A 27,113-nucleotide genomic window follows, 5' to 3' on the forward strand; every position below is an offset into this window, starting at 1 on the left:
TTCAAATTTCAGATTCCTTTTAAAACTGTTGTTTATTGTGTGGATCACTTCATGAATGAGAATGTCACATGAATCTGCCACCTCTGCCTGTCCTGCTTTTCATGTGTACAGGGATGATCCACTTGATATAGTGTACTTGGAGTTTAAAAAATCTTTTGAGGTCCCATGCCAAATGCTCTTAAGCAAATTAAGCAGTTGTGGGATAAAAGGGAAGGTCCTTTCATGGATCAGTAACTGGTTAAAAGATAGGAAACAAAGAGTAGGAATAAACAGTTTTCACAGTGCAGAGAGTTAAATTGAATCCTCGAAGGAGCTACACTGGGATCAGTGTTGTTCAACATATTCATAAATGATATGAAAAGGGCGGTGAAGTATGAGGTGACAGAGTTTGCAGATGATAGGAAATTATTCAGGATAGTTAAATTCAAAGCAGACTGTGAAGAGAGTCACACAAAACTGGGTGACTGGGAAAAATAGCAGATGAAATTCAGTGTTGATAAATGCAAAGTTGTGCACCATTGGAAAACATAATCCCAACTATACATACAAAATGGTGGAGTCTAAATTAGTTGTTACTACTTGTCACATTACTGAATTGGAGGGAAGTAGCCAGATCGCTGCTGCACCCCTAGGTGGGGGTGTTGGCCCCAGAAATTTGTATAAAAGGGAGCAATTCGCCCTGAGCGGACGCCCTCAGCTGTGCCCAGACACGGCCCGGTCCGTCACACTACTCAAGAAAAATCTTGGGCTTATCTTGGATAGTTCTCTGAAAACATCTGCTCAGTGTGCAGTAGCGGTCAAAAAATCTTAACATTAAAGAACCATTAGGAAAAGGAAAGACAATAAGACAGAAAATATCGCAATGCCACTGTATGTATCCCTAATATGACCACTCTATGAGTACTCTGTGTAGTTCTGGTGGCCTCATCTCAGAAAAGATATTAGACTTGTAAAAAGTACAAAGAAAGGCAAGAAAAATGGAACATCTCATCCAACAGTATAGAACAGGCTCTATGGGAGGGGATGGGGACTGTTAAGCTTAGAAAAGAGATAACAAAGAGTGGATATGATAGTCTATGAAATCATGAATGGTATGGAGATGGAGAATAAGGAAATGCTCTTTACTCCTTCACATTAACACAAGAGCCGGGAATCCCCCAATGAAATGGATAGCCAGCAGGCTTAAAACGTTGATAACTCAGTATTTCACACTGTGACGAGTCAATTTATGGAACTTGTTGCCAGAGGATGATGTGAAGGCCAAACGTACAAAAAAAGAACTTATATTTATGGAGGACAGGTCCATCAATGGCTATTAGCCAAGATGGTCAGGGATGTGATCCAATCCTTTGGCTGTCCCTAACCCTCTGAATGCCAGAAGCTGGGACTGGATGATAGTGGATAGATCATCCAATAATCAGCCTGATCTGCTCATTTCTCCTGAAGAATCTGGCACTGGGTGCTATTGGAAGACAGGATGCTAGGCTAGCAGGGCCATTTGTGTAACCCAGAGTGGCCATTCTTATATAGTTTTTTTTCCGAGCAGACTATAAGAGACTGTGAAAGAATCACTGAGCAATTTACCATTTAGGAGGGCTCTAATAAAAATTGATATAAATAATTTACTGCCCGGTTAGAGGCATCAAAGCCTCTGGGTGGGAGGAAGGAAACCGAATTTAATGGGACAAATAAATTGAGCCAGAGAATTAAAAATATTCCTGCTAGAGTTATATAGAATTAAAAGAACCCCAAACAAATACTCAACCACACACTGAATTTATCCTTTCAGAGAATCTTTTCTATACTCCTCAGAGTAACTTTTTAATAAACCTATTAAGTGATACATTTATTTCAGTAAGGGATTGTGATCTCTGTATGGTGGAGACTTGACTATTGCTTATCTTTGTACAGCATTTTGAATAAGATGAAACTCTTCTGATAGAAAATTTGGTATTCCAGCTCATGAAGAAATAAGCCAGTCCAAAAGATGATAAAAAGTTAATGTAGTGCACTCCATGATAGCTTCCATTTCTAAATGAAGATAAAGGAGACAATCACTAATAGGCAGAGAACATAGGGAATTAGATGTCGTAATATCTCAAAAAAGGTGTCCACTAATTGAGACCTCTGAGTTGTAACAATGAAAATAATCTGCTGGCAACACACTAATGCCATTATTTAAATCTGCTGACATGTCGGTTTTTAGTGAGTGATTCAAGTTAACTAACTCCTGGATTACATCTGCAAGTGATTTTAAAAAAAACAATTATAAATACCAAGCAATACATGAACCTGTACAGAGCACTTCAGTACAGTTTAGGGATGTAAGTGACTAGTCAACTATCCGATAAACATAAGTTTATCAGATAGTTGACTAGTTCCTCAACTAGTAGCTTCCTTCCCCCTCTATCAGAGGCAGCAAGGGGGGAGCGGGAGCAGGTGCGATGGGGAGCCGGCTTAAAATCTGGTTCCCCCCAGCACCGTCTCCGTGGGAGGTGGGGAGGCAGGAGGTAGCAAGGACCGGGCATGAGCTGGGAATCAGCTGATTCCTGGCTTGCACTCAGCCCCAGGACTCTGCCAGCTCTTAATACATTTAAAAAACGGAAGCGCTGGGGAGGGAGCGGTGTGAGGAATCAGGCGCAAGCCGGGACATCTGATTCCTGACTCGCTCCGGGTCCCTGCCACTGTGCACCAGCCATTAAATGTATTAAGAGCCAGACAGCTTTTAATACATTTAAAAAGCAAAGGCCCAGCAGGGTTAGTTCCCAGAGCCGGGAGCTAACCCTGCGGTGGCTCCCCCGCTTATTGACTATCGACTAGTCGATGGAAATTCCATTGACCAGTCAGTTGATTAAACTAAATTTAACATCCTTAGTTTAGAACCTTTCCCCAAAAGACTGTGGTCAAATCAATTTGAGATGGCATCAGATGTCATGTTTGTGGTTTTAACGGTGCTTTTAAATCCAGTTTGTCTTGAATGTTTTGAAGGTGTCTTTAATGCTAATGAACTTCATTCACTATTTAAAGTTTTACTTACTCTTGTCACCTAAGTGACTAACAGATTCCTCATATGTGAAAGCAAGAGACATTCTTTATTGCTTTATCAGTTTTGGCATATGGCATCTGTGGAGAACTCTCCCTGGCAGCAGTACCTGAGTGCACTGAATGGGGTTTTGTTCATTTGAAGATAGTTATACTAATGTTCAGCTTATTTCCAATGCCTCAAATTCCCTGGCAAAGTCAAGTGTGTATTTCTTCTATGACTTGGAAGTCAATAGTTCATTTTTTTCCCACCCTCTCAAGTTTGCCTTTGACTAAATTACAATTCTGTCATCCTCGGTCTTTTAAGTGGAAGAACTATGGACAGTACAACTAGGGATGAGATAAGAGGCATGTACAAAATCTTCCAAGTGTTGTTGATTGCTGCTTGGAATCTGAATGTAGGAACAATATTAAAAATTAGGGTTTTGCTTCTGTTTTTATATCGGTATACTAGAGGATTTACCCTGTGTTGCTCAGGTCCTTACCTGAAATAATTTTTGTTTTGCTTCATTTAAACCATTGCTCTGGAGTGGGGCTGAGGCTGAAGAGTTCAGTACTCAAGCTGCCTTGTGTAGAGAGGACAACCCCAGCCCTCTGTCACCACATCAGCTTGGGGCTAGGCAAGAAGTGTTTGTTCATGTTTGCTGTAGTAGCACCGGGTACAGCCAGTGGAAGGGTGCATGTCCCCTGACTGGGGGACAAGCAGATACAGACACACAGACTCTCTCAAATATATAGAAGATACCTGTTCTTTCTCCACCCCTGCCCTCTGCTGCCCCAATGGGGCTATAGCTATCCTGGTCCCCATCTCTAGCTGCCCCCTCTATGGTCATTATACAGCAAAACTGTCCCTGCTAGAAGACCCCTCACTTTCCATTTTATGAGAAATAATCGCATTCCAGACACATCCCATTGTCCTGGCACAACCAAACCCTGACCTTGCTTTAAATTATGACAGTGGTCTCCAGCTTTTTTTAACCAGAAGATCGTTTTTCAATTTAAGTGCAATGTAAGATCTATCTCAAACCCAAATGCCCTCGCCCCATTTCCTTCCTGTCCCTTCTTTGGGGCTGGGTAGGGGGTTGGGGTGCAGGCTCTTATCTTGGGCCAAGGTGTTTGGTGTGTGGAAGGGGCTCTGGGCTTAGGCTAGGGTGGGGGATTGGGCTCCAGAAGGGATTTCCGGGTGCAAGCTCTAGGAAGGAGTTTGGGTTCAGGGGAACTCACATCTGGGGCAGGAGGCTGGGTGTAGGAGGTTCAGGGCTGAGACGGGATTAAGGAAGCAGGCTCTGTCTGGGCTCCATTTTATTGAGACAGCTTCCGGGTGGTGGAGCAGTGGGGGGTAAGGCAGGCTTACTCCTGCCCTGGCCCTACACCTCTCCTGTAAGCAGCTGGTATGTACAGCAATGGCTTCATGGCGCCATATGCTGCCCCTCAGCTCCAGGCACTGAGCCCACAGCTTCTGCTGGCCCCAGTTCCCCATTACTGATCAATGGGAGCTGCAGGAGTGGTGTCTGAAGGCAAGGACAGCATGTGGAGACCCCCTGCCTTTCTCAGGGGCTGCAGGGACATGTCAGCCACTTCCAGGAGCAGCAATTACCACTGGGATAATTACTCCAACCATGACCGGTTAGGCATTTTAGAACTCACTCCTCAAAGAATTACATTTAAGCGTAAGAGAAATGAAAATGTTAAAATGCACAGACCAATCATGCGTATGTGTTGGGTTGGGAGATGAGAGGGAAAGGCAGTGTGTGTTTGTGAGAATGACAGAGACACACACACAGTGTGTGAGTGACAACAGCTTTTCATTGCCAAACTCCCTCCATCCCCTTCTGTGTGGAAATAGGGTACAGAAGTGGGGGGATGAAGGATACCCTGATGTCCACGCCCCCTCTTTCTCATCCTACACAGCAACCAGGAGGCTCCCACGGGGCAGCTCCAAGGCAGAAGGCAGGATGACAGTGGGGAGGGGCAACTGAAGTGCCAGTGTAAACACCACCAAAGCAGATTTGAACCTGGGACCTGACTATAGGAGCCTCTACCCTCTGAGCTAAAAGCCAGCTGGTTCCCAGCCCATACTTGTAGAGGTCTCTTGATCTTAACTGTTGCAGTGGGAGGCGGAGGAAGGACACCGCACAGCCCCAGCTCCCTGGGAGGAGGGAGGCTGAGTGGCTCCCAGCCCCCCTGGGTGGGAGGAGGGAGGAGACTGCGCAACTCATGCCCGCCTTCCCCTCCCCCCCCCCGAGGAGGGCATGCAGCTCCTGGCCCTCCTGCAAGGTGGAAGGCTGTGTGGCTCTCACCCCAATGGAGTACCGGGGAGAGGGGTCTGGGGGAGGCCCTGTGGCTCCCGCCCTATGGCACTGGGGTGAGTGCGAGGGGGTGGGGAGAGAGGGCGGGAGGGAGGGAAGGAGGAAGGAAGGTAGGTGGCAGGGCACCTGAGGGCAGAGGGTGCAGCAGGATACAGAGGGATGTAGTGATGTCACTATGTCATCCTGCAGGAATTTATCTATAGAGAGAGACTGAGAGAGACTACTATTTCACAATAACAAGCGCTATTCTGAAATAAATTAGTCTGCATCTACACAGCAGGCAACTTTTATGAAATAGTGTCAAAACTCTGTCAAGCTGGAGGACTTCTTACGCTGACTCCTGTAACCCTCGTACGAGGAGTAAGGGAAGTCGGAGGAAGAGTGCTCTGTGTAGACGCTCCCTATTTCGAAAGAAGATACGCAGTTGACGTAGCTCAATTTGCGTAGCTTATTTCCAGTTAAGCCCTGTGGTGTAGATGCACCCTAAGTGTACTAAGCCTTTTCTAGAAGGTAAACCATATTATGCTACGTGCTTTATAACAGAAGTGAGCCCTGCAGTATTCACACAGAGCTGTCCAAAAATGAGAGCATGCCCCTGGGAGCAGGTGTTATTCCTTCTACCAGTAGCCCAAAAACTATTCGCCTTCTTCAAAGAATACCCTTTTCTAATAATATCCAAGCACAACTGTCTTTGTTATCCAAGGACAAAATCTAACTTGGCCACTATAGCTGGCGGTGCTAGGAATCAGACTTCTGCTGACCGCATACAATAGGAACAGCACAATAATTGCTTTTCATTAATATAAGAGAATCTCTTGTACTTATCTTCATTCCCCATCCTTCTGGAAAGCTTTGTACTATATTTAGATCTGCCATTATCAATGGTTTTTTTTTCTTTCTGCCAGAAGTAAAACACAACTGTGTTTAATTTCCAGGCTGTCTGATTCTCCTTAATGTGGGTCGTGGAGTGGGGAATTGCATGCAAACTCTCTCGTGCTTTTTTTTACGTTGTAGTTTATTTCACTTTTATATTTCCTGATTGGTATTCTCTGCAAGAATGCTGATGCTTTTAGTATTGGAATTCAAGCAATTCATTGGAATCTTAGTTCAAGCAGCAGAAGCAAGTGCCACAAAATTTAATAGTTTGACATATCTCCTCTTAGTATCTTCCCTCTCCACTATCCACATGTAACTGGTCAGCTGCCCCACTTTCCCCCTCAACTGTTCCTGTTTCCGGCAACTGTAGCAGTAGTGAAAAGAGAGGGTATGGCAGTGCCATAAGCACACAGGCATGTATCATTCCATAATGAATGCTTAGAAGAAGTATCATGGTTAAAATTCTAATATTAAAATGCTAGTTACAAAAATGTGAGGCTTTCTGTTGCTATCCCTTTTAGAATGGCCTCAGGTGTGAGTAAAATAATAACATGCTGCAGTTCATATTTTAGCTACATGCACTCATCAGATTGGTGAAACCACACTTTTTGCCCTGCAAATCTAAGCCCTCATAGAAAAGTCCTTCAGAATGGGAAACTCCACATCTATCCTGTCAGGACTTCAGTGATCAACTATAGTAGTCTTAGATATATTGTCGTGACTCATGTGCCAGTTTTCTATGAATGATGCACACAGTGACAATAAGGCCAACCACATTCAAAAGTCAGAACTCAAGGCAGCCTCCTCTCCAGCCCAGCCACACCAAAATAGTTGGATAATTAGCCTCAATTGTGGTTTGTTTAAGCTGTTTGCATTCTAGTTTTTGAGGCTGTAGGGTTCACGCTGTTAAGCTTTAGCCATGAGGGCCAGAAATGGAGGCTCAGGTTCTCACAAGCACATGGCTCCAGGAGCTGGGACTTAAGGGAAAAAAACACAAATATTTCAAAAGTTGGCAACACTGACTGGAGGTAGGCCACCCACCCAGGAGGAAAAGAATGTGGGAATAAGTTCCTGTAGACTATGCCAAACTGCCCCCTATTGTACCAAAAAATGCAAATGAGGCGAAGTGTGGAATATCGCCAGTGTAGACAAAGCTTAAAAGAGAGATGCCTCCAAGTGTGTTCACAGCTCAGCAGCAAGAGTGAAAGGAATGTTAACTGCTCCTATGTGACTAGGACAATGCTGCTCATTGAGCTAGTTAATCCATCTTGGTTCCAGTGGTTTTTATTTTCTGCGCACCTTCAGGTTTGGGAGGAAACCCCAGGCATTTTTGGCACCAGTGGTGAGTGGAGGCCTGCCTGGCTTAGTCCAAGCAGCACTGAAGACTGGTTGGGGGAGGCACAGCATGGTCTGGGCAGCACTGAGAGCAGGGATGTGGTGGCGGCATAGTTTGGGCGGCGCTGTGGGTTGCTTGCCCCTTGCCCTGCCCCTTCCAGGAGCTACAGAGCGAAGCCCCCCCCCCCTCCCTCATTGCCCAAGCCTTGGCAAAGTCAGGCTATCCCTGATTGGCAGTAACTTGCCTCATCCACACTGGTGTAGACTACAGGCATTACACGTTTAGCTACATGCCATGGTGAAAACCAGTTGCATCCATTGTGCTGTGTAGCTACATGCAGCAGTGAAAAGCTCATGCATGGACAGGCAGCAGGGAAGGGTTCCTGCAGTGGGGAACTATTGGAGATTTTCCCAGCTGTATCCTCACAGCAGGGCCTTTCGCTGTTGCTAGATTCTTGCACTGCAATGGAGAAAGCAGGGCAGTACATTGCTTAAAGATAGCATTGTAGGCATTGGAAGCATTGCTTGGGCATATAGAGAGGAGTATAGGGTACATACCCTAGGTTCAGGCAGGTAGGGTATTCTGCTCACCTAAGGCGTGCCTGTCTATACTATTTACACCCATGCTATCTGGGCGTGCAAATGTCTGTCCACTACATGCAGCGGTTCCCTCAGACTAATAGCCCTTGCTACCATGAATTAGCTTTTTCCACATAGTGAGGGGAATACATCGGTGCTGCTCTTGCTGGAGGTTGCTGCGACACTTGATAGAGCTGATGATCAATCACTTCTCTCCAGCAGGACGGGCTTCCAGCTCTTGTACCCAGCTACACAGGAATATTGACCATTAAGGGGACATTTAAGAGTGCTGAAGACAAGATTTGCACAAGAGTGGGATCCAGACCGGAACATATTCCTGAAAAAATGTGAACACAGTACTAATGGCATTTAAAACAAAATACCAATATTTCTTCTACTTCATTTCCTCTCACGTCTTTATTTCCTGTAAAGGTTTTATTAAATGTCCCTGTTCCCCCTCTTATGTGCAAATAACCTAATAATAAATCAGACTTTTTCTTCTACAGTTTGGGAAGATCATTTCTATCTTTAAATGATAGGGAGATGTTCAAACTACAGAGTAAAATAAAGTGTGTGTGGGGGGGAGCCGGGGGGGGGGGAATTAATGGATTATTCTTCTTTCAGAGATGCACCCTGTGCTTTTTTTCTTGTCTAAACAGATCCATAGACTTCTGATTATAATTTTAAGTAGCATGCTGCAAAACTTAGATTGAAGCAAATCAGTCTACACATTACTTTTCTGTGACTACTACCACTGTGTTCAGATAAACACTTAGTCTTTGTTCTTCCCACATATACACAAGCAGCAAATTTAAATGGATACAATTGGTGTTTTCTCGGGCAGTCCTTTAGATTACTCTGTTTTGTTGCAGTAATGAAGTGTTTCATGAGGCACGTAATGTTGTGTCCAGGTAAAGGTGCAGTTTAGCCATAAGTATATGCATTCCATCTTTATAAATGGTATTCTGTTACTACCTACAAAATGTGGTCTGTGTCCCTTATGTTTGGACAGGTATCATATCTCTATTGCTGCTCTATTGAGTTCTGTCTCCGGCTCAACTTGTCATTCATGATATGTATAATCTTTTGGAGGACTGGTACTATCAAAATGTAATATAAAAATGTTTCACCTTTTCTATAATGCAAGAAAATATCACATTTTGTGTGATAATTGTAACAGTCCTTCCTTGCCCTCCTCTCCATTTTTATGAAGCCTAGAAATGCTACGTGTTTTAGAATGTGTGGATTTGTAAATGTAATTTATTAAAATCTCCTTGACTGGACTTCAGTACATAAGGAAATTCAATGCACTTTAGTGGCGCAAGATAATGGCTTGCCTGCAGTTTCATTCAGCGTTCTCTCTCTGCCCCCCTCCCCTCCCTTGCAGTGCACATACATTGCAATCGATCAGGTACCGAAGACTCATGCTGTTGTGCTAAGCAAACCTGCCTGGCTGTGGGGGGCAGAAATGGGAGCCAATGAACATGGAGTTTGCGTCGCTAACGAAGCCATCACCACCAGAGAGCCAGCTTCTGAAACTGAAGCCCTGCTGGGAATGGATCTTGTCAGGTGGGTGGTTAACGGCTAAATTATGGATTAATCCCTATTAAAGGCTGCAAGATGGTTGTATTGGGTCAAGGTGTTGTGGTATTAGCAATGATGGCACAATATATCAATGAAGTAGACACTAAGATTGGGTTTTAAAACTGTATAAGCTGGAGACATCACTAGTAGACTATTTATATAGGGCCTGGAACATGATTAAGTTAACATTTTGTAACATTTGTTATGTATCAAATTAGCAGATATTGCCACTTCAAGATAATTTGCATTCATTAAAATCAGCAGCATGGCTCCTACCACACAGAATTGATATAGTGACAGAGTAAGGAAAGCTGTAGTAGTCTGCTGTGGGTAAGGAAGAAGTTATTAACTCACAGTTGTGTATTGCTCATCATTTTCCCCGTTAAAGCCGCCTTCGCTAACCTAGAAAGCTTGTTCCTACACACACATAAAAGGCCTAGAATAAGTAAGTTACTGTAGCCCGACTTCAGCCCATGCATTCCAATGCTAACCCTTGGCACTTATGTTGAATGCTGGCAAACAAACTTCTGAAAGTTCATTCACTCCAGACTGGCTGGCTGAAAGGCTTTGCTCTGCTCTGTAAGTCTGAGGCTGCACATTGAGCAGCAGTGCGGAGAACTGTGAAAAACAAAATCAAGCAGGAGGAAGAAAGGAAATGGCACACATGAGCTAATAGAAAACCTAAACTCTGCTTCTGGCAAGAGAGCAAATGGACTGCCACAAATTCAGGTAATGGTCAGAATAAAATGAATGTATTCTGTCATTTAGCAAAGATTCTATCTTTAATTAGGGATGTTAAATACCAGTTCATTGAATGGTCGAGTAACCTCATGAATTTGTATTGGTTAGTTGACTATTCTATAGTCCCTAGGAGGCCGGACTGGAAGCCAGTGCACTTTAGCCCCACTCCCGAGGGGAGTTCCAGATGGGAGCTGGTCTTCAAGGAGAGCCAGTTTAAAAACCAGTCCTCTGGTAGACTCTCTGCCCGTCGCCCTGTGCTGCTGCCTCTGATACAGAGGCAACAGCACAGGGTAGCAGTAGTTCCTGTCCAGGGTGGGGGAGGGGAACACGTGTAGTCTGTAGCATTAACCTATAAGCTTTTGCTTATCGGATAATTAGTTAATCGACTACATGATTACATCTCTATCTTTAATGGTATGTCCTGTGGCTGGTTAATGCTATCAAGCTTATATATGTCTCACAGGCTACTAGGTTTTAACAAGTGGCAGTCTAGATAAAGCATTCAAGTTGTATTAATTGTGAATAGCGGCAGGTCTGAAATCTAGCTTAGCAGTTAAGTACATATGACATATAGTAACACTGGATCCACAGAAGTATATGAGAAGATGCCACCCTATGGAGAAACCAGTAGTGGCAGGGTATCCACCACTGTCTGAACAATTCATTCAGTAAAGGAGAGGACAAAAATCAAAGCCAAAATTGCTCTTGCCAAAGACAACTAGAACGCTACAGTTCTCTTTTGGGTGAAATCTAGAAAATGCAGAATCAATGCCGATAGGCTAGGTAGATACCACTGGTACTGACAGAGCCACTTTTCAGTCATTTGCCAACCATATCTGTCACATTACTTGAAATTAATTGGGAGGGCACTCCATTGGAAAATTCAAAGCATAATTAAGGTTTGATCTACAGTAATGTCAACTGGGGATATGAGAGAGTCACATCCCTGAATGCTATAGATATGTTCATCTAATTCCCAATGTAGATGGAGCTATGTCAATGGAAAAATGCTTCCATCAACCTAGCTTCTGTTAAAGCGGCGAGGAGTCCTGTGGCACCTTATAGACTAACTGAAGTGTAGGAGCATAAGCTTTTGTGGGCAAAGACCCACTTTGTCAGATGCAAGTGGCGAAGTGGGTCTTTGCCCACAAAAGCTTATGTGTCTACACTTCAGTTAGTCTATAAGGTGCCACAGGACTCCTCGCCGCTTTTGCAGATTCAGACTAACACGGCTACCCCTCTGATACTAGCTTCTGTTGTTCAGCAAAATGGTGACAGGAAAAATCTCCTCCATTGATGCAGGCTGTTTTACACCATGGCATAGTGTCAGCATTACTATGGTGACAGCTATATCTGTAGAGTCCCTGTAGTGTTAATATACCCTAGGAAACACTCTTTTCTACCCTAATTCCCCCCCCCCCCCCCCACACACTCACACTTTCAAGTTCTATGTTGGCAATAAGTCTTAGCTCTGGGTTCAATTTGGCATGTTTTACTTTTGATTTGGAAAACAAGCTTGCTTCCTTGGAAATTGTTACTAAACTTGACAATTAACAAAAGAGTATTCAGACCAATTAGACTGTTCAGGCACTTCAGCCCAAATCTAACTATATGAACCAAACATGATGATGCCATGTGAAACTGAGCCCTTCTGAAAGGCCTTCACCGTCATCCTCCAGGCTTAGGTTATACCCCACCTCCTTAGGGATATTTCATACAGAAAGTAAGAACCCTGCCTGGCATTTCTCTGGAATGCTGGCACTTGTGAGTTAGGGATTAAAATCCAGCAAATATGGACCAGGACTCCAAAAATGTGTGTGGGTGCTGCGTAGAGAATCCCAACATTGCAAAAAACAAACACGTTTCATTCTAAATAGGCAGTGTTGCCCTTAGTTCCTCCCTTACAATTCTCAGAGTTTATTCTGCCACGTCCTAGGCACCACTATCAGCAGGTTTTAGTTTTACCTGATTGAACTGTGGACATGAGAAGAAATGACACACAAATCAAATGCCCCGACATTTTATGACCGTTTAATACACCTGCCTGAGAAGAGCTGCCAGTTGATGATTACCAGAGATGTCTATTTCCTAAATGTCATAACTTTCTTTATTATCTGGTTCTGTTTGAATTTTTCCTAAAACTAATTTGGCCAGGCTGATGGTAGAGCGCTCCTCTTCACTGAAGATGCTTGTCTTTTAAAGTAGCAGTATTGGTTCAAATGTCTGTTTATTTAAAACTCAGTCCCATTTTAGTTGCTTGTTTGGACGTCTGAATCTACAGATAGGCTATGTCTATGCTGCCCCCGTTTTGTACAAAAAATATGCAAATGAGGCAAAGTATGGGATATCGCCGTGCCTCATTTGCATAATTGAGACTCCGTTCCTGCGCAAGGGGCTTTTGCGTAAGAGCCATTCTTCCTGAAAAAATGTGTAAATGGCTCCTTTTTGAGCAAAAGCTCTTGTGCAAAAATGGAGCCTAATTAATTACGCAAATGAAGTGTGGCGATAATTCCACACTTTGCCTCATTTGCATATTTTTTGCGCAAAATGGAGGCGGTGTAGACATAGCCATAGGGTTTGAAGTTGAAGATCTGAGAATTTCAGACCAACAACACTGTCATTTTGTGGTGGCTACCTTGTGAGAGGGCATGTCACTAAACTCCTTTGTGGATGAAGAATTCCAGTCTGGGGACAGAATGGATTTAAATCTCACTCCCTCTCTAATACCCTCAGAGGGCTGATTTTTACTCAAGAGCTTGGCATTAGGGTAATTGGCCAATCTTAAGGAGGTGGAAAGTTATAGGGATCAGTAGATTTTTTTTTTTAGACAGAAATTATGCTGAACTTTTCTCCCCTTTGCTACAGGTCTGCTGTAGCTCAGACTTCCTAATCAAGTTGCTTGTTTTATTCTCTGCTCGCAATAAGTTACAGGCAGCCCCTGGAGAGTTTTCATCTGTTTGAAACAAGTGAATGTTTGAAACAAGTGAATTGCTTCTCCTGCATAGGTGTGGGCAGAGCTGGATTAAGTCATGCTGAGGCCCTAAACTATGTCACAGTTAAGAGTCCCTATAACATTATTTTAACAGAAAGGACAATGGACATAGAAATAATAAAGTTTTTTATTTGTATATGTCCCAGTACACAGGTGAGGATGCAACTAAAAACTAGTTTTGGTTGTTTTTTTAAAATTTAGAACCCCATATAACCTGAGACCCCTAGCTTATTTAGCTTGTGCATAAACCTGACACTGGTGTGGGGGCAAAGACGGATTGTAAAATGTGATCCTGTGGCTTGTCAGAGCCAGCCTTGGACACTCACAACCCTGTGCAGACATAGCAGCTCTGTGATGTGCTCCCATTTTCTTGAGTATCTTCAAACCACCTCTTCAAAAACACGTCCTCTCACCAACAGAAGCAGAGCAGGTAGCAGCTCAGTGCTATTTCTCTTCTTCTCCCTCTGTCTCCTCCCACTCCAGACTTCTGATTCTGACTCTGGACCCCGGTGATCTCATGCCCAACTTTGTGTATGGTTTATGTGCTCATCATTTCCAGAAACATAACATGTATATTTGAGTCATTTACAAAACTGCAACCTAGAAGTTTAGGTCACTCAGTCAGCTTTAGTGAAAATCAGGCATCTAGGTTATTTAGTGGGGGAGCTAGACTCTGCCCATTTTGGAAAGAAGAAAAGTTACCAGGGAAACCAACTTCAGTCTGTAATCAAGTTTTGTCTGAGCAGATTTTAGTTTCACGATATGCCTTCCCCAGACCTTTAATTATATCCTAATCTTCTTGGCTGGGTCTCTGAGGAAAAAATAAAGGTGTGAAATGACAGCTGTGCCAAATACAGTGACTGACTAGCAAAAATGTGTCTGTTATTCATTTATATCTGCCAAGGCAGTGGTTTTTCCACTGTTATAGTATGATATCTAATTGATTCATTGGGGTATCCTATTTTAATGTGTCTCAGAGAATTTTTAAAACAAACTTTTATGCAAAAATTAACCTATGAAAGTGTTTAATGGTGTTTGACATCCCATGACAGTAACAAAGCTCTACCCTTGAAATGCATGATCGTCTGTCACAGGAAGGCAAACGTAATTTAGTGCCTGCGATCCCAGTAACGGAATGGTGGAGTACTTGCTGCTGGTTGGTCATTGTCCAATTGCACATTGAAGATGAGGTCCTGGAATTCTACTAACTTTTTGAACACTAGGTCTGGTTTGTTTTTTAAGCCAGGCATCCTGGCTTTGAGAGTGGATGATGGGGATTACTCAGAGTGGTTGGAGATGTGGCCCTGCTGAATCAGGAAGATGGTAAAGCTGAGGGATGAGAGAGTGATTGTCATGGAGCAGTCAGTCTCCACGCTTCTTATGCACAAGATCATTTTTTGAATTTGTCAATCCAGGATCTACCTCAAACCCATATACCCTTGCCTCGCCTCCTTCCCTGGGCCTTCTCAAAGGTCCTGCCCTGCTCACTCTGTGGAGAGGGGTACAGGGACGGGGGGAAGAGGACACCTTGACATGAGAGGTCCTCTTCTCTGCCTCTCCGAATCTGCGGAGTAAGCATGAGGCTTCGTGGGGTAGCTGAAGTGCATTTGATAGCCTCCTGGCCAAACCAATCGCGATCGCCTGTCAGAGGCTCCAGGATGCCGATTTACTGATTGGTGATCACTGTCCTAGACGAGGCCCATACAGCCATGTGACTTTCTCCAGAGGTGCCCAGCAGCCAAGGGTGCCATTTCGGGAGGGTAGAAGCTGTGCCCTCCAAGATGCAGCTAGTTTTTCATCCCGTTCCCTGGACTATCCAGGAGTGCGGGGCAAGTGCTTGCATTCCATGCATGCCTCAGACCTGGCTGGTGAAGGGAGCACAGCAGGCAGGTGTGAGAGGCATGCAGGGGATGCAAGTACTTTCCTTGCAATCCTTTGGTGTCCATGGAATGGGATGAAAAGCAAGTTGAGTCCTGGAGCGCATGGCTGCTGCCCCCCTACCCTTCCAAAATGGCAACCTTGCCAGCAGCGTGGGACACACATATTGGAGCAAGCTCACTTCCTTGGGTAGGGCTTACTTCCACTGAGTGCTGAGACCCATCTCTGGGATGAAGACTCTTAGCCTTTGCACAACTTCTGCCGTTAGCTGGGAACAGTGCAAAGTGAGACTGTTTTACAATAAAACCGACATTCTCCATCCTTCACGTTCCCAAACTTCTGGTTGTGGAATGTCAAGGCTTGTTTCATAGAATAGAGTTGATGAATAGATTTATTATTAAAAAACAGGACTTGAGACTGATATGGAGTCCTTGGCTATGCCATTGGCTTGAAGTGCAAACATGGGTAAGTGATTTAAAGCTGCATTTTCAAATGGGCACTCCTTTTGTTGCCCTGCTTCAGACCCGCAGGCTGTATTTTGAGACTGACTTCAGTTGGAAGTGTGGGCTGTTCCCAGTTCTGAAGATCAGGCCCTGTCTAATTTTGTTCCCAACTTTAGAAAAAAAACTCTAAAAAATTGGCTCTTAACTGCTGCCTCTGTTTTCCTTTCTTCCAGAAGGGCTTAGTTCAATAGGGCTTCTCCATAATTGTGCTGAGACATAGTTCATTTTGGTAAAGGGTTTTTTGTTCTCTAGAAGGTAGATGTAAATACTGACTTTCATTTTTGTTACTACAATAGGTTTTTTTCCATAATTTGGGAGGTTAATATCACTTGAAAAAAAAGAATGTACAGCATGCTATGCCAGAGTTAAAGTATCAATGAAATCAGATTTCTTGGGTATTAACTTTTCTAAATAGCTTGTACTTAGCTGACGGTAGAAATAGATTAAAAGATTAAATAAATAGAAACTGTCAATCTGTTGCCTAGACAGCTGTTAAGTAAAGCTGAGTAGCTGTTAGAAAATTAGCTAACTAAGAGGGTTTCATTTTGAATGTAAATAACTTCAAATCAATGTGCTAAACCTCATTGATTTTACTATTCTGATTAGTTTTCTAAAACAAGTAGTTAAGTTTTCTTGCTAGGATTTGCAAATTTACTTTTATGCTCATTTCAAGCCAGTCACATTCTGTTCTGGCAAGTGCCTTGCATTTTAGTACTTCCAAACAGTACTTAAGGAAGTTAACATAGTAGAGTTGCCCATGGATGCTCAACAAATGCATCTATCTACATATAATATGAAACAGTCACTGAAAGCTGATGTGCAATTAATTTTGTTTGGAGGGTATGGTGGACTGTAAGGGTACGTCTACACTGCAGAGCAAAAGTCGAAATAAGATACCTAACTTCAGCTACATCAATTGCGTAGCTGAAGTTGAAATAGTTGAATTCAGCTTTTGGCACTGTCTATACAGCAGGAAGTCAAAGGAAGAACATTTCTTCCTTCGACTTCCCTTACTCCTCGTGAAGTGAGGGTTACATGAGTTAGAGTGAGAAGTCCTCCAGTTTGACATTATTTTGAAATAAAGGCTTGCCATGTAGACGCGCACTATGTTATTTCAGAATAATGTCAGTTATTCCAAAATAATGCTCCAGTGTAGATGTACCCTAAGTGAGGACACACAGGAAGAGAAAGGTGATAAGGTAACATTCGCTATTCATTCTGTCATCCTTCTGTAATATCTGTTCCCCGTGATCTAGTGCTTCGTACATAGCAAGAGGTGTACAGATCTGCTACTTTACAACAGTCTTGGAAAATTTTATGTACCACTCGGATTCACTCTCTCTAATGAGGGTAAATAGAATGCTGCAGGCTGTCTTAAGACAGCCCCTGTTACACTCATGTTAATTGTAGCAACTGGAGTAGACTTGTGAATGAAGAAACCAGTTTAGTTAATATGAGTATGCAATTATAAAGTTCTAGGCCTCTTATTTCCAGGGAACCTTTAAAGCACAAATTGCTGATGTCTGACCAATAACTTCTGAATATACTTCTGTTGTTTGTCCCTTTAGAAAGGATTCCATCAACCGCCACTAAAACTGTAGCTCATATTATAGGAGTGCATTTTTTAGCTTTTTTTTTTTTTTAAGTGTCACTTTAGCACATTAAGTAACCATGAAAAGTCCAGTAAACTGGATTGGTTGTTTTTGTGTCTGTGTGTGTGTATTTTTAAGGCTTGGGCTAGAAAGAGGTGCGACAGCTAAAGAAGCCTTAGATGTAATCATTTCTTTGTTGGAAGAGCACGGACAAGGAGGAAATTATTATGAAGATGGGAGTTCCTGCCATGCTTTCCAAAGTGCATTTCTGATTGTGGACAGAGCAGAAGCCTGGGTCCTGGAGACTGTTGGGAAATATTGGGCAGCAGAAAAAATCACAGGTGAGTTTTGGTGACAAGTTGGTCATCACAAGGAGGCTGCATATCGCATCTATTCTAAGCTTGTTTTATTTATTCCCTTTCACTTGGGATAAAGCTATCAAGGGGTTATGAAAAGGTCTTATTCTAACCAGCTTGGATGTATCAGTCAAACAGTGAAAGCTGTATGATGATGCTCGCATCAGTCTCGCCTGCTAACGGTGTGTCTTTTGCATGGACAGATTGTCCTTCTGCAGTTACGCTGTTTCTCCAGGCAAGACTTGAAAGTTCACCACTCTTCTTGGAGAGAGGAATAATTCTTCTAGCCAGACATAGATACTAAAGACTGATGGAGGGGACTGTCCAGGAGTAATGTCCTGATGAAACACCTATTTCCTGGAAAGTAGTAGGATGCTGTTCATGGGCCCTGTTTATATTGACTCATCCAGACTCACCGACAGGGGAGGGAGAGCTAATGGGGCTCCTGCCTTAGGGTCTGGCAGTTCAAAGGGGCTCTTGGCTGTTACAACTACCGTGGCAGCAGCTGGAATGCCAAGCCCTTTAAATTGCTGCTGGGCCCCACATGGCACACTGTGGAACTTGGGTGGCACCTTCTGGATGACACTGATTGGGGGAGGCAGTCCGGGTGGCGTTGAGGGCCATCTGACTGGCGTTAAGAAGTCTTATCTCTTATTTGAACCTCGTAGTTGATGCAGTTAGTGGGTCTGCTACTCAACCCTTCACCCGCTTTCTGAGTCATCCTTCCCAGTAAATAACTCCATTGCCTGCATCAGCTGCTGCCCATAGCTTTTCCCAGGCAGAAGCATGACACCCTCCTTGTTTTTTGTTTTTTTTTTCATTTCTGCTCTACTCTCCTATTAGTGCCAGTGAAACTGACCAGTTTTCACACTCCTGCCACTTGCAAAAGCTACCAGCAGTGGCAGAGGGAACGGTGCTTTTCTGCAGGAGTGTGGCACAGGATCATTTTATGCTGGTTTCCCACAGAAGGTTCTCTCTGCAGCCAGGATGGCTATTCTTAAGCTTTTCAAGAACGAAGCTCATGTTCTACAAAAGTCATGGGCACTGGTATCCTATGCTCAGCAGGGGGAGTTTGCTGTTGATGGGTGTTTTGTAGGACACTGGGTTTTCAAACTTTGTCCCTAGGGCCACATTGGGTCTTCTACATAATGATTGCTGTTGTTACACAAAACATTTTTCCTTAAATGAAATGGTGTGATGAAGAATACTGTAATTCTAAAGCTAGTCAGGAAATAGACCTTTGTAAATTAATAATATAATGCTATTGTCCTCCTGTTGATCTGAACCTAGAACTGACTTGAGTAATTCTGTCAATTTGACTCTACTGGAAAGAATCAAGGGGAAAAAAATGAGTTTAATTATTGTAATATTTAAAGGGCTGCTAATGGTTTTTTTGCTTAGCTTGATAACTCATGTTCCAGTTGGTCAAATCAAAATTACACCAATCTTACAGTCTCCTGAAAATGAACAATTGAGGCTTTGTCTATATTTCTGCTGCCACAGCAGCATGTTAATTTGTCAGTGTGTTCACTGTACCAGTGCTGGAAAGAGAGCTGTCCAGGTAAACCACCTTCCTGAGTCTGTTTACACTGGTGCTTCACAGTGCTGTAACTTGCTGCACTTGGGGTGTGTGTGGGTGTTTTCACATCCCTGAGCGAGAAGGTTACAGCGCAGTAAAATGACAGCGTAGACAAAGCCCTAAGATATTAAAGCCCTTTCTTGGTGCAATTATGTTTGAATGTGTGAAGCTGAACATACTAAAACCTTTCAGCCTGCCACTGACCTTTCTTTCTGTAGTTGGTTTGCGGGCAGTAATGTATATAGCAGCTTCTAACCTAGATCTGTATTAACTATTTACATTTCATTCAGTAGGCATTGGAAAGGCAAATTTGATTCTATACAATAGCTGTTAATGATGCTATTAAAGTTTAAAAAATCATAAATCACTTCATCCTGCCTTTTAAAAATAAGCCTGCTACCTTCACTGTCAAGTTTTTTTGTTTGGCTAATGAGTATTGTTTATACAATTATTTCTATTGCTCCTATGATGCATTTACTGTATCCTCTGGTGACTATTTGAAGAAGTATTCATTAATCATGCTGTCTGATGTGTATGGATATATGCAATTCAGGCAGAATTTTTTTAGAAAAAGTCCTACAGAAGATAGAAATACAGGAAGGATTTATTTTCAATTCATGTTATTGTCTTAACACCTATAAAGCCTTGTTTAAAACAAATATTGTGCTCACAGAGACTCTATGTGTTATAGTATATGATTCATTTTTATGAAAGGATTTATAATTAATATTGCAATTTAAATATTTAAATTTTCTATTTGATTGGAAACCAGATTATAAATTATTCCTCATGAGCTCTTCCTCTGCTGCTTTCTCAAATGATGCCCATTTTCAAACAAGATATTTTCAATCACCAGTTATAATTAGGTGACAGTTTCAAGAATGAAAAATCACTTAACAAATGTATATGACACTGTGTTGAATAGTGGCATTAACTTTTTTTTCAAATATGTCATAGAGATCAACTCTGGGTTGGTAGTGATCATGTTGAATGGGCTAGTTAATATAGTTTTGGGCAAAGGGTCAAGATCACTTCCAAACAGATTTTTGAAAGTGCCATAACTTAGTTTCTGGAAATCTAAGAGGCAGTTTCTCTACTGCTTTGCACCTTGTAGAAGCTCTTCAGGGTGGGAAATGATAGCATTCTGATATGCTAGCATTGTACAAGCATGAGGTGTAGGGATAAGTATCCAAATATGACACAAGACACAATGGAGAATCAGGAACTCAAACTTGAAGTGACGAGTGAAGCCTGTGCATGTGTAATTAGGTGACTATCATAAAGAAATGTCTAGATCGGTCAACTGCTGAGTTTGCTAATCAGTTATTTTCTTCTCTATGTGTTTCTAGCTACTTTGCAGTAATGGTATATTGTGATGTATGGCTTTTTCCATAGATGGAGTAAAGTGCATTTGCAATCAGCTTTCATTAACCACAAAAATTGATGCTGAGCATCCTGAGCTTAGGAATTATGCAGAGATTCAAGGCTGGTGGACTGGAGATACAGAATTCAATTTTTCTGAAGTGTTTTCTCTAGCTGAGGACCACTTAGGCTGCTGTTCAGGCCAGGAGAGCCTAGGAAAAAAAGAAGGTAAGTTGAAATGATTTTCCCTTCATTTTTTTCCCTTCCCACTTTTCTCAACCAGACCTTTCTCCATAGTCTCAAGTGGATATAAGGAGAGCACTTGCACATGCCACTCCATAAGCCATGTGGAAGGAAAATGCATAGGTTGAGAAATCGCCTTGAGCAAAACACCTGCATGAAGCTGCCACTTTTCTAAATTTAGAATAAGGCTCTTAGGCAACCCCACAAAACTTAGAGCTTTACAGTCCAACATCCTAGTCTGTGGGTCTTTCCATTGCAGGTATTATGATATATGGGAATAAGAGTCATATTCTACCAGTGTGTCCCTATTCTCCTAGCATGAGAATAGCAAACCATGAGGGGGATTGTGTTTTTATAGAAGGGTGTTTATATCAGTCCTATTGTGAGGTGGCGAAGAGATGTTAGCCAGCTGCCTGTTTAGAACAAAGCGATGGATGCAAATCTTGGGACTGGAATTCTGTTGCTGAAACGAAGATGCACTTATAGGAAAGACTTTCTCCCCTGCCTCCACCTCAGGTCAAACTGGATGTTTATTACTACCAGAGCAGATTTTCAGTATTGAAATGCTAGCAGCAGAAATGGGTCCAGAATTCACTAATCACACAGCTGGAGCTGGCCAGACTCTTTCTGGAATTACTGCAGCATAAGTGCTGCTGTGCATAAGTGTTGTTTAATCTTTGTTCAAGGCACCAGTTCAGCCATGCCTGAGAAGTGTTGCTATTATCTTTAAAATCTTTACATTAAGGATGACACTTATATTTGAAAGGGTAATGAAATCTAGTTCTTGTACAACAGGAGACTGGGCAAAAAGCTTTTTACTAGCAGCGTACTATGCTAGTAAAGGTGTGGTCCAGTGCCCATGACTCAAAGTAATCCTCAAACTGTAGGAGAAGGTCAGGAAGGGAAACAAACAGAAACTAATTAGAGTTCTTAAAACAGTTGAGCTTTAAATAGAAAACTGGTCTTTACCATAACTAATAGCAGAGCTGTTGTCCTGCTCTATTACAGTCTAGTTAAACATTGATAACTGCCCCAAAAGCCACTGGAAACATTTCATGCACCATATTAGAGATTCTTTTATCAGCTTGTCTCTGTGCTTTTAATTACTTCCAGTCCATTAGACAGGACGGGCCAAATTCACACTTGGGTCTGTGGATGGAGAAACATTTACAGTGGCAAAAAGTCCCTCACTTAGGGGATTTAAGGCAGCTGTAATCTGTTCTAGTATGTTTAAAGCCTTAAGTTTTGTAAATACCTCCTCCACTGCTAGCAGCTTGTATGTTCCCATCTACGTGATATGGCGCTCTTTGTGTTGGGCCTGAGGCAACGCCCAATGAAGTAAAATTACTTTTCTTTGAATTTGGTGGGCTGTGAATCAGGCCTGTTGGGCATTCTGTTTGGTTGGCTGTTTTTTTTTCCTCTCTTGCAGGAAATATCACTGTGCAGACAATGATGGATGTCTTGCGTGACAAAGCTAGTGGTGTCTGCGTGGACTCCGAAACTTTCCTCACTACAGCTAGCATGGTGTCCGTTTTGCCTCAGAACCCCAGCTCCCCCTGTATTCACTACTTCACCGGCACTCCGGATCCTTCAAGGTAAGTCAGGATCAGTGTTCCCTCTCAGCTGCGGGGCAGCACCGCGTCACAGGTGATGAATCAGCCCCGTCCAGTCAGAGGCTCAGGGCTCCATGCATGACTGAGCAGGGCTGATAAATCACCTGTGAAGAGGTGCTGCTACGCAGCTTAGAGGGAACACTGGTCAGGATGCTTAGTGCCCTTCTCAGGCTGAATGGTGCAAGCTTTAATAAGGGGATTCCGCCTGTGCCGATGTATATTGAAAGCTATTAAACTGATTTTAGTGACAGATTTTTAGGACTCCCTTGTGACTGGCTCTGCATAGGTGAGCAAAAGAGGGAAAGGGTGCATGAAACCTTCCTTCCTCCCCCATCTTGTCCCTCCACAGAGGTGTGTTGCATTTCCTGTCTATGTTCTGAGTCAGAAAATTCAGCACCTCCTGTGTCCCCTCCCCATCATATTCCCATACACCCTTTGGAACACTCCTTTTTGTCTCCTTGACTGCAATTTAAGTAGGAATCCCAGTAAACATCCATGGGACTAGGCCAAATAAAAACCATGTTGTTAATCTTGGTGTAAAGATCAGTAGCTTTCTTGCTACAAAATGCCATAGCTTAAATCTCTGCTATGGCATTTTTACTTGTTCAGAGTGCTAGCATTGGTAATTGGAAAATAGTTCACCATGGAGGCAAGTCCTTTTAAATGAGACATCCTCCGGAAGTAAAAATAAACAGAAGAAAAGGATATAGTCAGAAAGTGGTGACATTAATGTAAATGCAATTTAATTTCTTTAAATATTTTAATCCTGAGGAGAATAATTCTTCTCACAGTGCCCCATATAATAATGGCTGAGCATGTACTGTGAGAAACGTAGTGATACGCCAGTGATTTGCTCCAGTATATTTCCTGTTATTGAAGTTAGGTTGGTCTATATAACTCCAGGTCCTCCTTATTCATGTTTTTTAAAGATAGGTACCATGTTTTTCCTTCTCTAGTCCTCTGGGACCGCACTCATTCTCCATGAGTTCTCAGAGATAATTGCTGTAGTGCCTAAGTACTCTCAAGGCTCGTCTGTACTTACCAGAAGATCAGTGCTCCTGAGGCCGATATTCTAGTGTTCGATTTAGTGGGTCTATATAGACCTGTAAAATGAACACTAACAGCAGCCCCCACTGGTGTCCGGTATTCCTCCTTCTGCGAGGAGTAAGGGAAGCCAATGGGAGTGTTTGCTCCCATTGGCCTCCTGCTGTATGGATGCCGCCACCCTAGTTCGGCTTAAGGTAAGCTGACTCCAGCTACGCATTTTGTGCAGCTAGAGTTGTGTACCGTAAGCTGACCACCTTCTAGTATAGAGTAGGCCTCAGTGACTAAAGTGCTCCCACAGGGGAATGAGTCCTGAAAGGAATTTCATCCTTCACCTGGGAATTCAGGTCTTCACTGGACTCTGAACTAGGCAATAGGCAGATTCACTTCAAGTCTCAGAGAGAAGTCTTGAAGTGAATCTGCCTATTGCCTAGTTCAGAGTCCATTGAAGACTTGAATTCCCAGGTGAAGGAGGAGTTGTGTGGCACCATAGGGTGTGTCTACACATCAAAATTATTTCAAAATAACAGCTGTTATTTTGAAATAACTTTACTAGCGTCTACACAAGCAAACCACTATTTTGAAATTAATTCAAAATAGTGCAGGGCTTATTTTGAATTTGGTAAACCTCATTCTACGAGGAATAACGCCAAATTCGAAATAGCTATTTTGAAATAAGTGCTGTATAGACACTTATATCGAAATAGGGGGCCTCCAGCCTTCCCAGGATGCCCTGGTGGCCACTCCAGGCTCAGCCAAGAATAATTCTCTCCCTCCTCCTTCCTGGAGCCCTTAAAGGGATAGACTCTGGCCACAATGCCTGTGCCAGCTCCAAGCCTGCCAGCCCAGAGCCAGCAGTCACTGCCCCGACCCAGTGGCCCCAAAACATGAGCCAGCGAGCCACTGGCATTTAGCTGTCCATTGCTCCCCAGGAGCAGCCTGCCAGCTCCCAGGAGCCTGCCAGGGCCCGGAGAAGGTGGGCGCCTTCCTGGTCCAGAGTGGAGATTATGGACCTTATTCAGGTTTGGGGGGGAGGCCCCCAACATCCATGATCTCCGCACTAGACAGAGGAATGCGGCCGTCTATGGCAGGATAGCTGCCAGCCTGGCCACCAAAGGCCACATGCGAACCCAGGAGCCGGTTTGCATGAAAATCAAGTTGGTCCGGTGATGCCCCCAACCTTGAGCCCTGAGCTTCCCCTCCCCCTTCTTTTCCTTGCTTCCCCCTTCCAGCTCCCTCCTCCCAGGTTTCCTCCTCCCCTCTCCCACCCTGTCTTTCTGTCTTTTCCCCTCTCCCGCCTCCTTTCCCCAGTCTCACCAGAGTTTCATTTTGTTAAATAAAGAGAGTTTGTGTTCATGAAAAGACGTGTATTTTATTTTACATCAGGTAGGGAGGTTAGGAAGTGGTAAGTGGAAGGACGTGAGGGAGGAATGAGGTACAAGCCCCCAGTGGGGCAGACCAGGAAGGCTCTTAGTGCTCCTCAGGGTGGAAGCTCTCCCACAGTGCCTCCTGGATACTGACAGCCCCCGATGGTCCTCCCGGATGGCAGCCTGCAGAAAGTGCAGCCAGGCTCACAGCAACGTGTCCAAGAGAAACACCAGAGTGCCCAGGGGCAGCTCTGGCTCCATGTTGCAGAGTGCTGTGGTGTCCCGAGTGAGGGAAACCAGAACACTCAGATGAAAAAAATGCTTTGCTGTCCCTCATTGAGGTAGGCAAGCAAGCAGGGAAATCTTGGAACCGGCTGTCTGGGGGGGGTCCCTTTAAGCACAGGTCTTAGCCTCAGGCAGCAGCCAAACAAGGTATCTAACTCCTGACCTGATGCCCTGCCAGAACCAGTTCCGGGTGGCCCTAAATGCAATTCAGTGTCCTATCAGTGTGGATGCACTATTTCAAAATAGCAAAATGCTATTTCAAAATGCATTTTGTGCGTATACGCGTTATTTCGAAATAAGCTATTTCAAAATAATGCTATAGCATAGACATACCCATGGCGTGTATCAAGACTACATGGCTCCGTTGACTGAGCCATGTAGATGAGTTTACTCAGCAAAGGGAAATGAAGTGGCAATTTAAATAATTGCTGCTTCATTTACATCAAAATGGCCCCTGCACGGTGCCACTCAGCTGTTTGTCAGCACAGCGCGGCAGTCTAGACAGGGATCTGCCAACCCCAGAACCCTTCGTCGACAGATCCTGCACAAGGCTTACAGGCAGGGGCGGCCCATGAGCCTAGGCAAACTAGGCAGTTGCCTAGGGCGCCGCTGGCCTGGGCGCACGATGATGACTTCATGGACATTGACAGCCGTGCAGGCGGGGGCACTGATAGCACCTCTGCATAGGGCACCAGCTGCCGCAGCCGGCCTCGGGCCGCTCCTGCTTACAGGATCTGCCAATGAAGGGTTATGGGGGTCGGCTGATCCCCGTCTAGACTATCGCGCTGTGCTGACAAACAGCTGATCGGCACAGCGCGATGGCCATTTTGATGTAAATGAAGTGGCGATTATTTAAATCACTGCTTCATTTCCCTTTGCCGAGTAAACTCATCTACATGGCTCAGTCGACGGAGCCATGTAGTCTAGACACACCCTTAGAGACTAGCAGATTTATTAGGGCATAAGCTTTTGTTGGTAAAACCCACTTCTTCGTGGTTTTACCCATGAAATCTTATGCCCTAATAAATCTATTGGTCTCTGTGCCATAATCTACACTAAGAAGGAACTTCAAAATAACCCCCATCATTTTGAAATAATGACTGTTCCCACTACCAGCTTAAAAGCCAGTTCCCCCCCAGCACCATCTCCACTGGAGGGCAGGTAGAGGCACAGCAGAGGACCAGGCGCGAGGCGGGAATCAGTTGTCCTGACTCGCACCCAGTACCAGAAGCTGTGCCTCTGATTTTGAAATGCAGAAAGAGCTGCCCATGGCTCTTGCTACATTTTAAAGGCAGAGGTGCAGCAGTCAGGACCCAGCGCAAGCAGGAACTGAAACAGTCTCCGCTCATCCTGGTTCCCCATTGTGCCTCTGCCTCTTCCGTCCGGGGCTCTTGCTACATTTCAAAGGCAGAAGCGCAGCAGGGATAGCAAGCATTCCCCCAATGGAAATTCCATTGACTACTCGATTAGCTGATTAATCGAAATTCGACATCCCTGGTAGTGTAGACACTTTGCTGCTGCTATTTCGAAATAACTGCTCCGCAGAGTAATTAATTTGAAGTAATTACTCCCCAGTGCTTCCTGGGGCTCTAAGTCAAGGCATCTAAGTCTAGCACATCCACAATTACAGAGCCTGCTTCCAACTAAAGTTGTGGCTCCCCCACAGTGGGGACACACTAGTTCAATTTTTTTTATTTCGTGAGTTGTTATTTTGAAATAATTTCCTTGTGTAGACATGCCCCAAGATTCCTTATTTTCACTTCTTCAAAATACTCTTGCCTTACTCAGAACCATTGCTCTCCAATCCGTGGGGGATAAAGGCTGCTACAAGGC

General features: G+C 43.7%; 1 protein-coding gene across 3 annotated transcripts in view; it reads left to right on the forward strand.

Moving 5' to 3' along the window:
- The window catches only part of SCRN1 (secernin 1), a 70,229-nt gene that overhangs the window by 34,282 nt on the left and 8,834 nt on the right, over positions 1 to 27,113 (forward strand). For all 3 annotated transcript variants that reach the window (XM_075922136.1, XM_075922135.1, XM_075922134.1), the window contains 4 exons: positions 9,529 to 9,710; positions 17,570 to 17,772; positions 20,762 to 20,956; positions 22,401 to 22,566. In XM_075922136.1, coding sequence (XP_075778251.1) covers positions 9,529 to 9,710; positions 17,570 to 17,772; positions 20,762 to 20,956; positions 22,401 to 22,566 — 746 coding nt within the window. The remainder of the gene's footprint in view (positions 1 to 9,528; positions 9,711 to 17,569; positions 17,773 to 20,761; positions 20,957 to 22,400; positions 22,567 to 27,113) is intronic.

Source organism: Pelodiscus sinensis, chromosome 2, assembly GCF_049634645.1.
Source record: "Pelodiscus sinensis isolate JC-2024 chromosome 2, ASM4963464v1, whole genome shotgun sequence".
Lineage (NCBI taxonomy): Eukaryota > Metazoa > Chordata > Testudines > Trionychidae > Pelodiscus > Pelodiscus sinensis.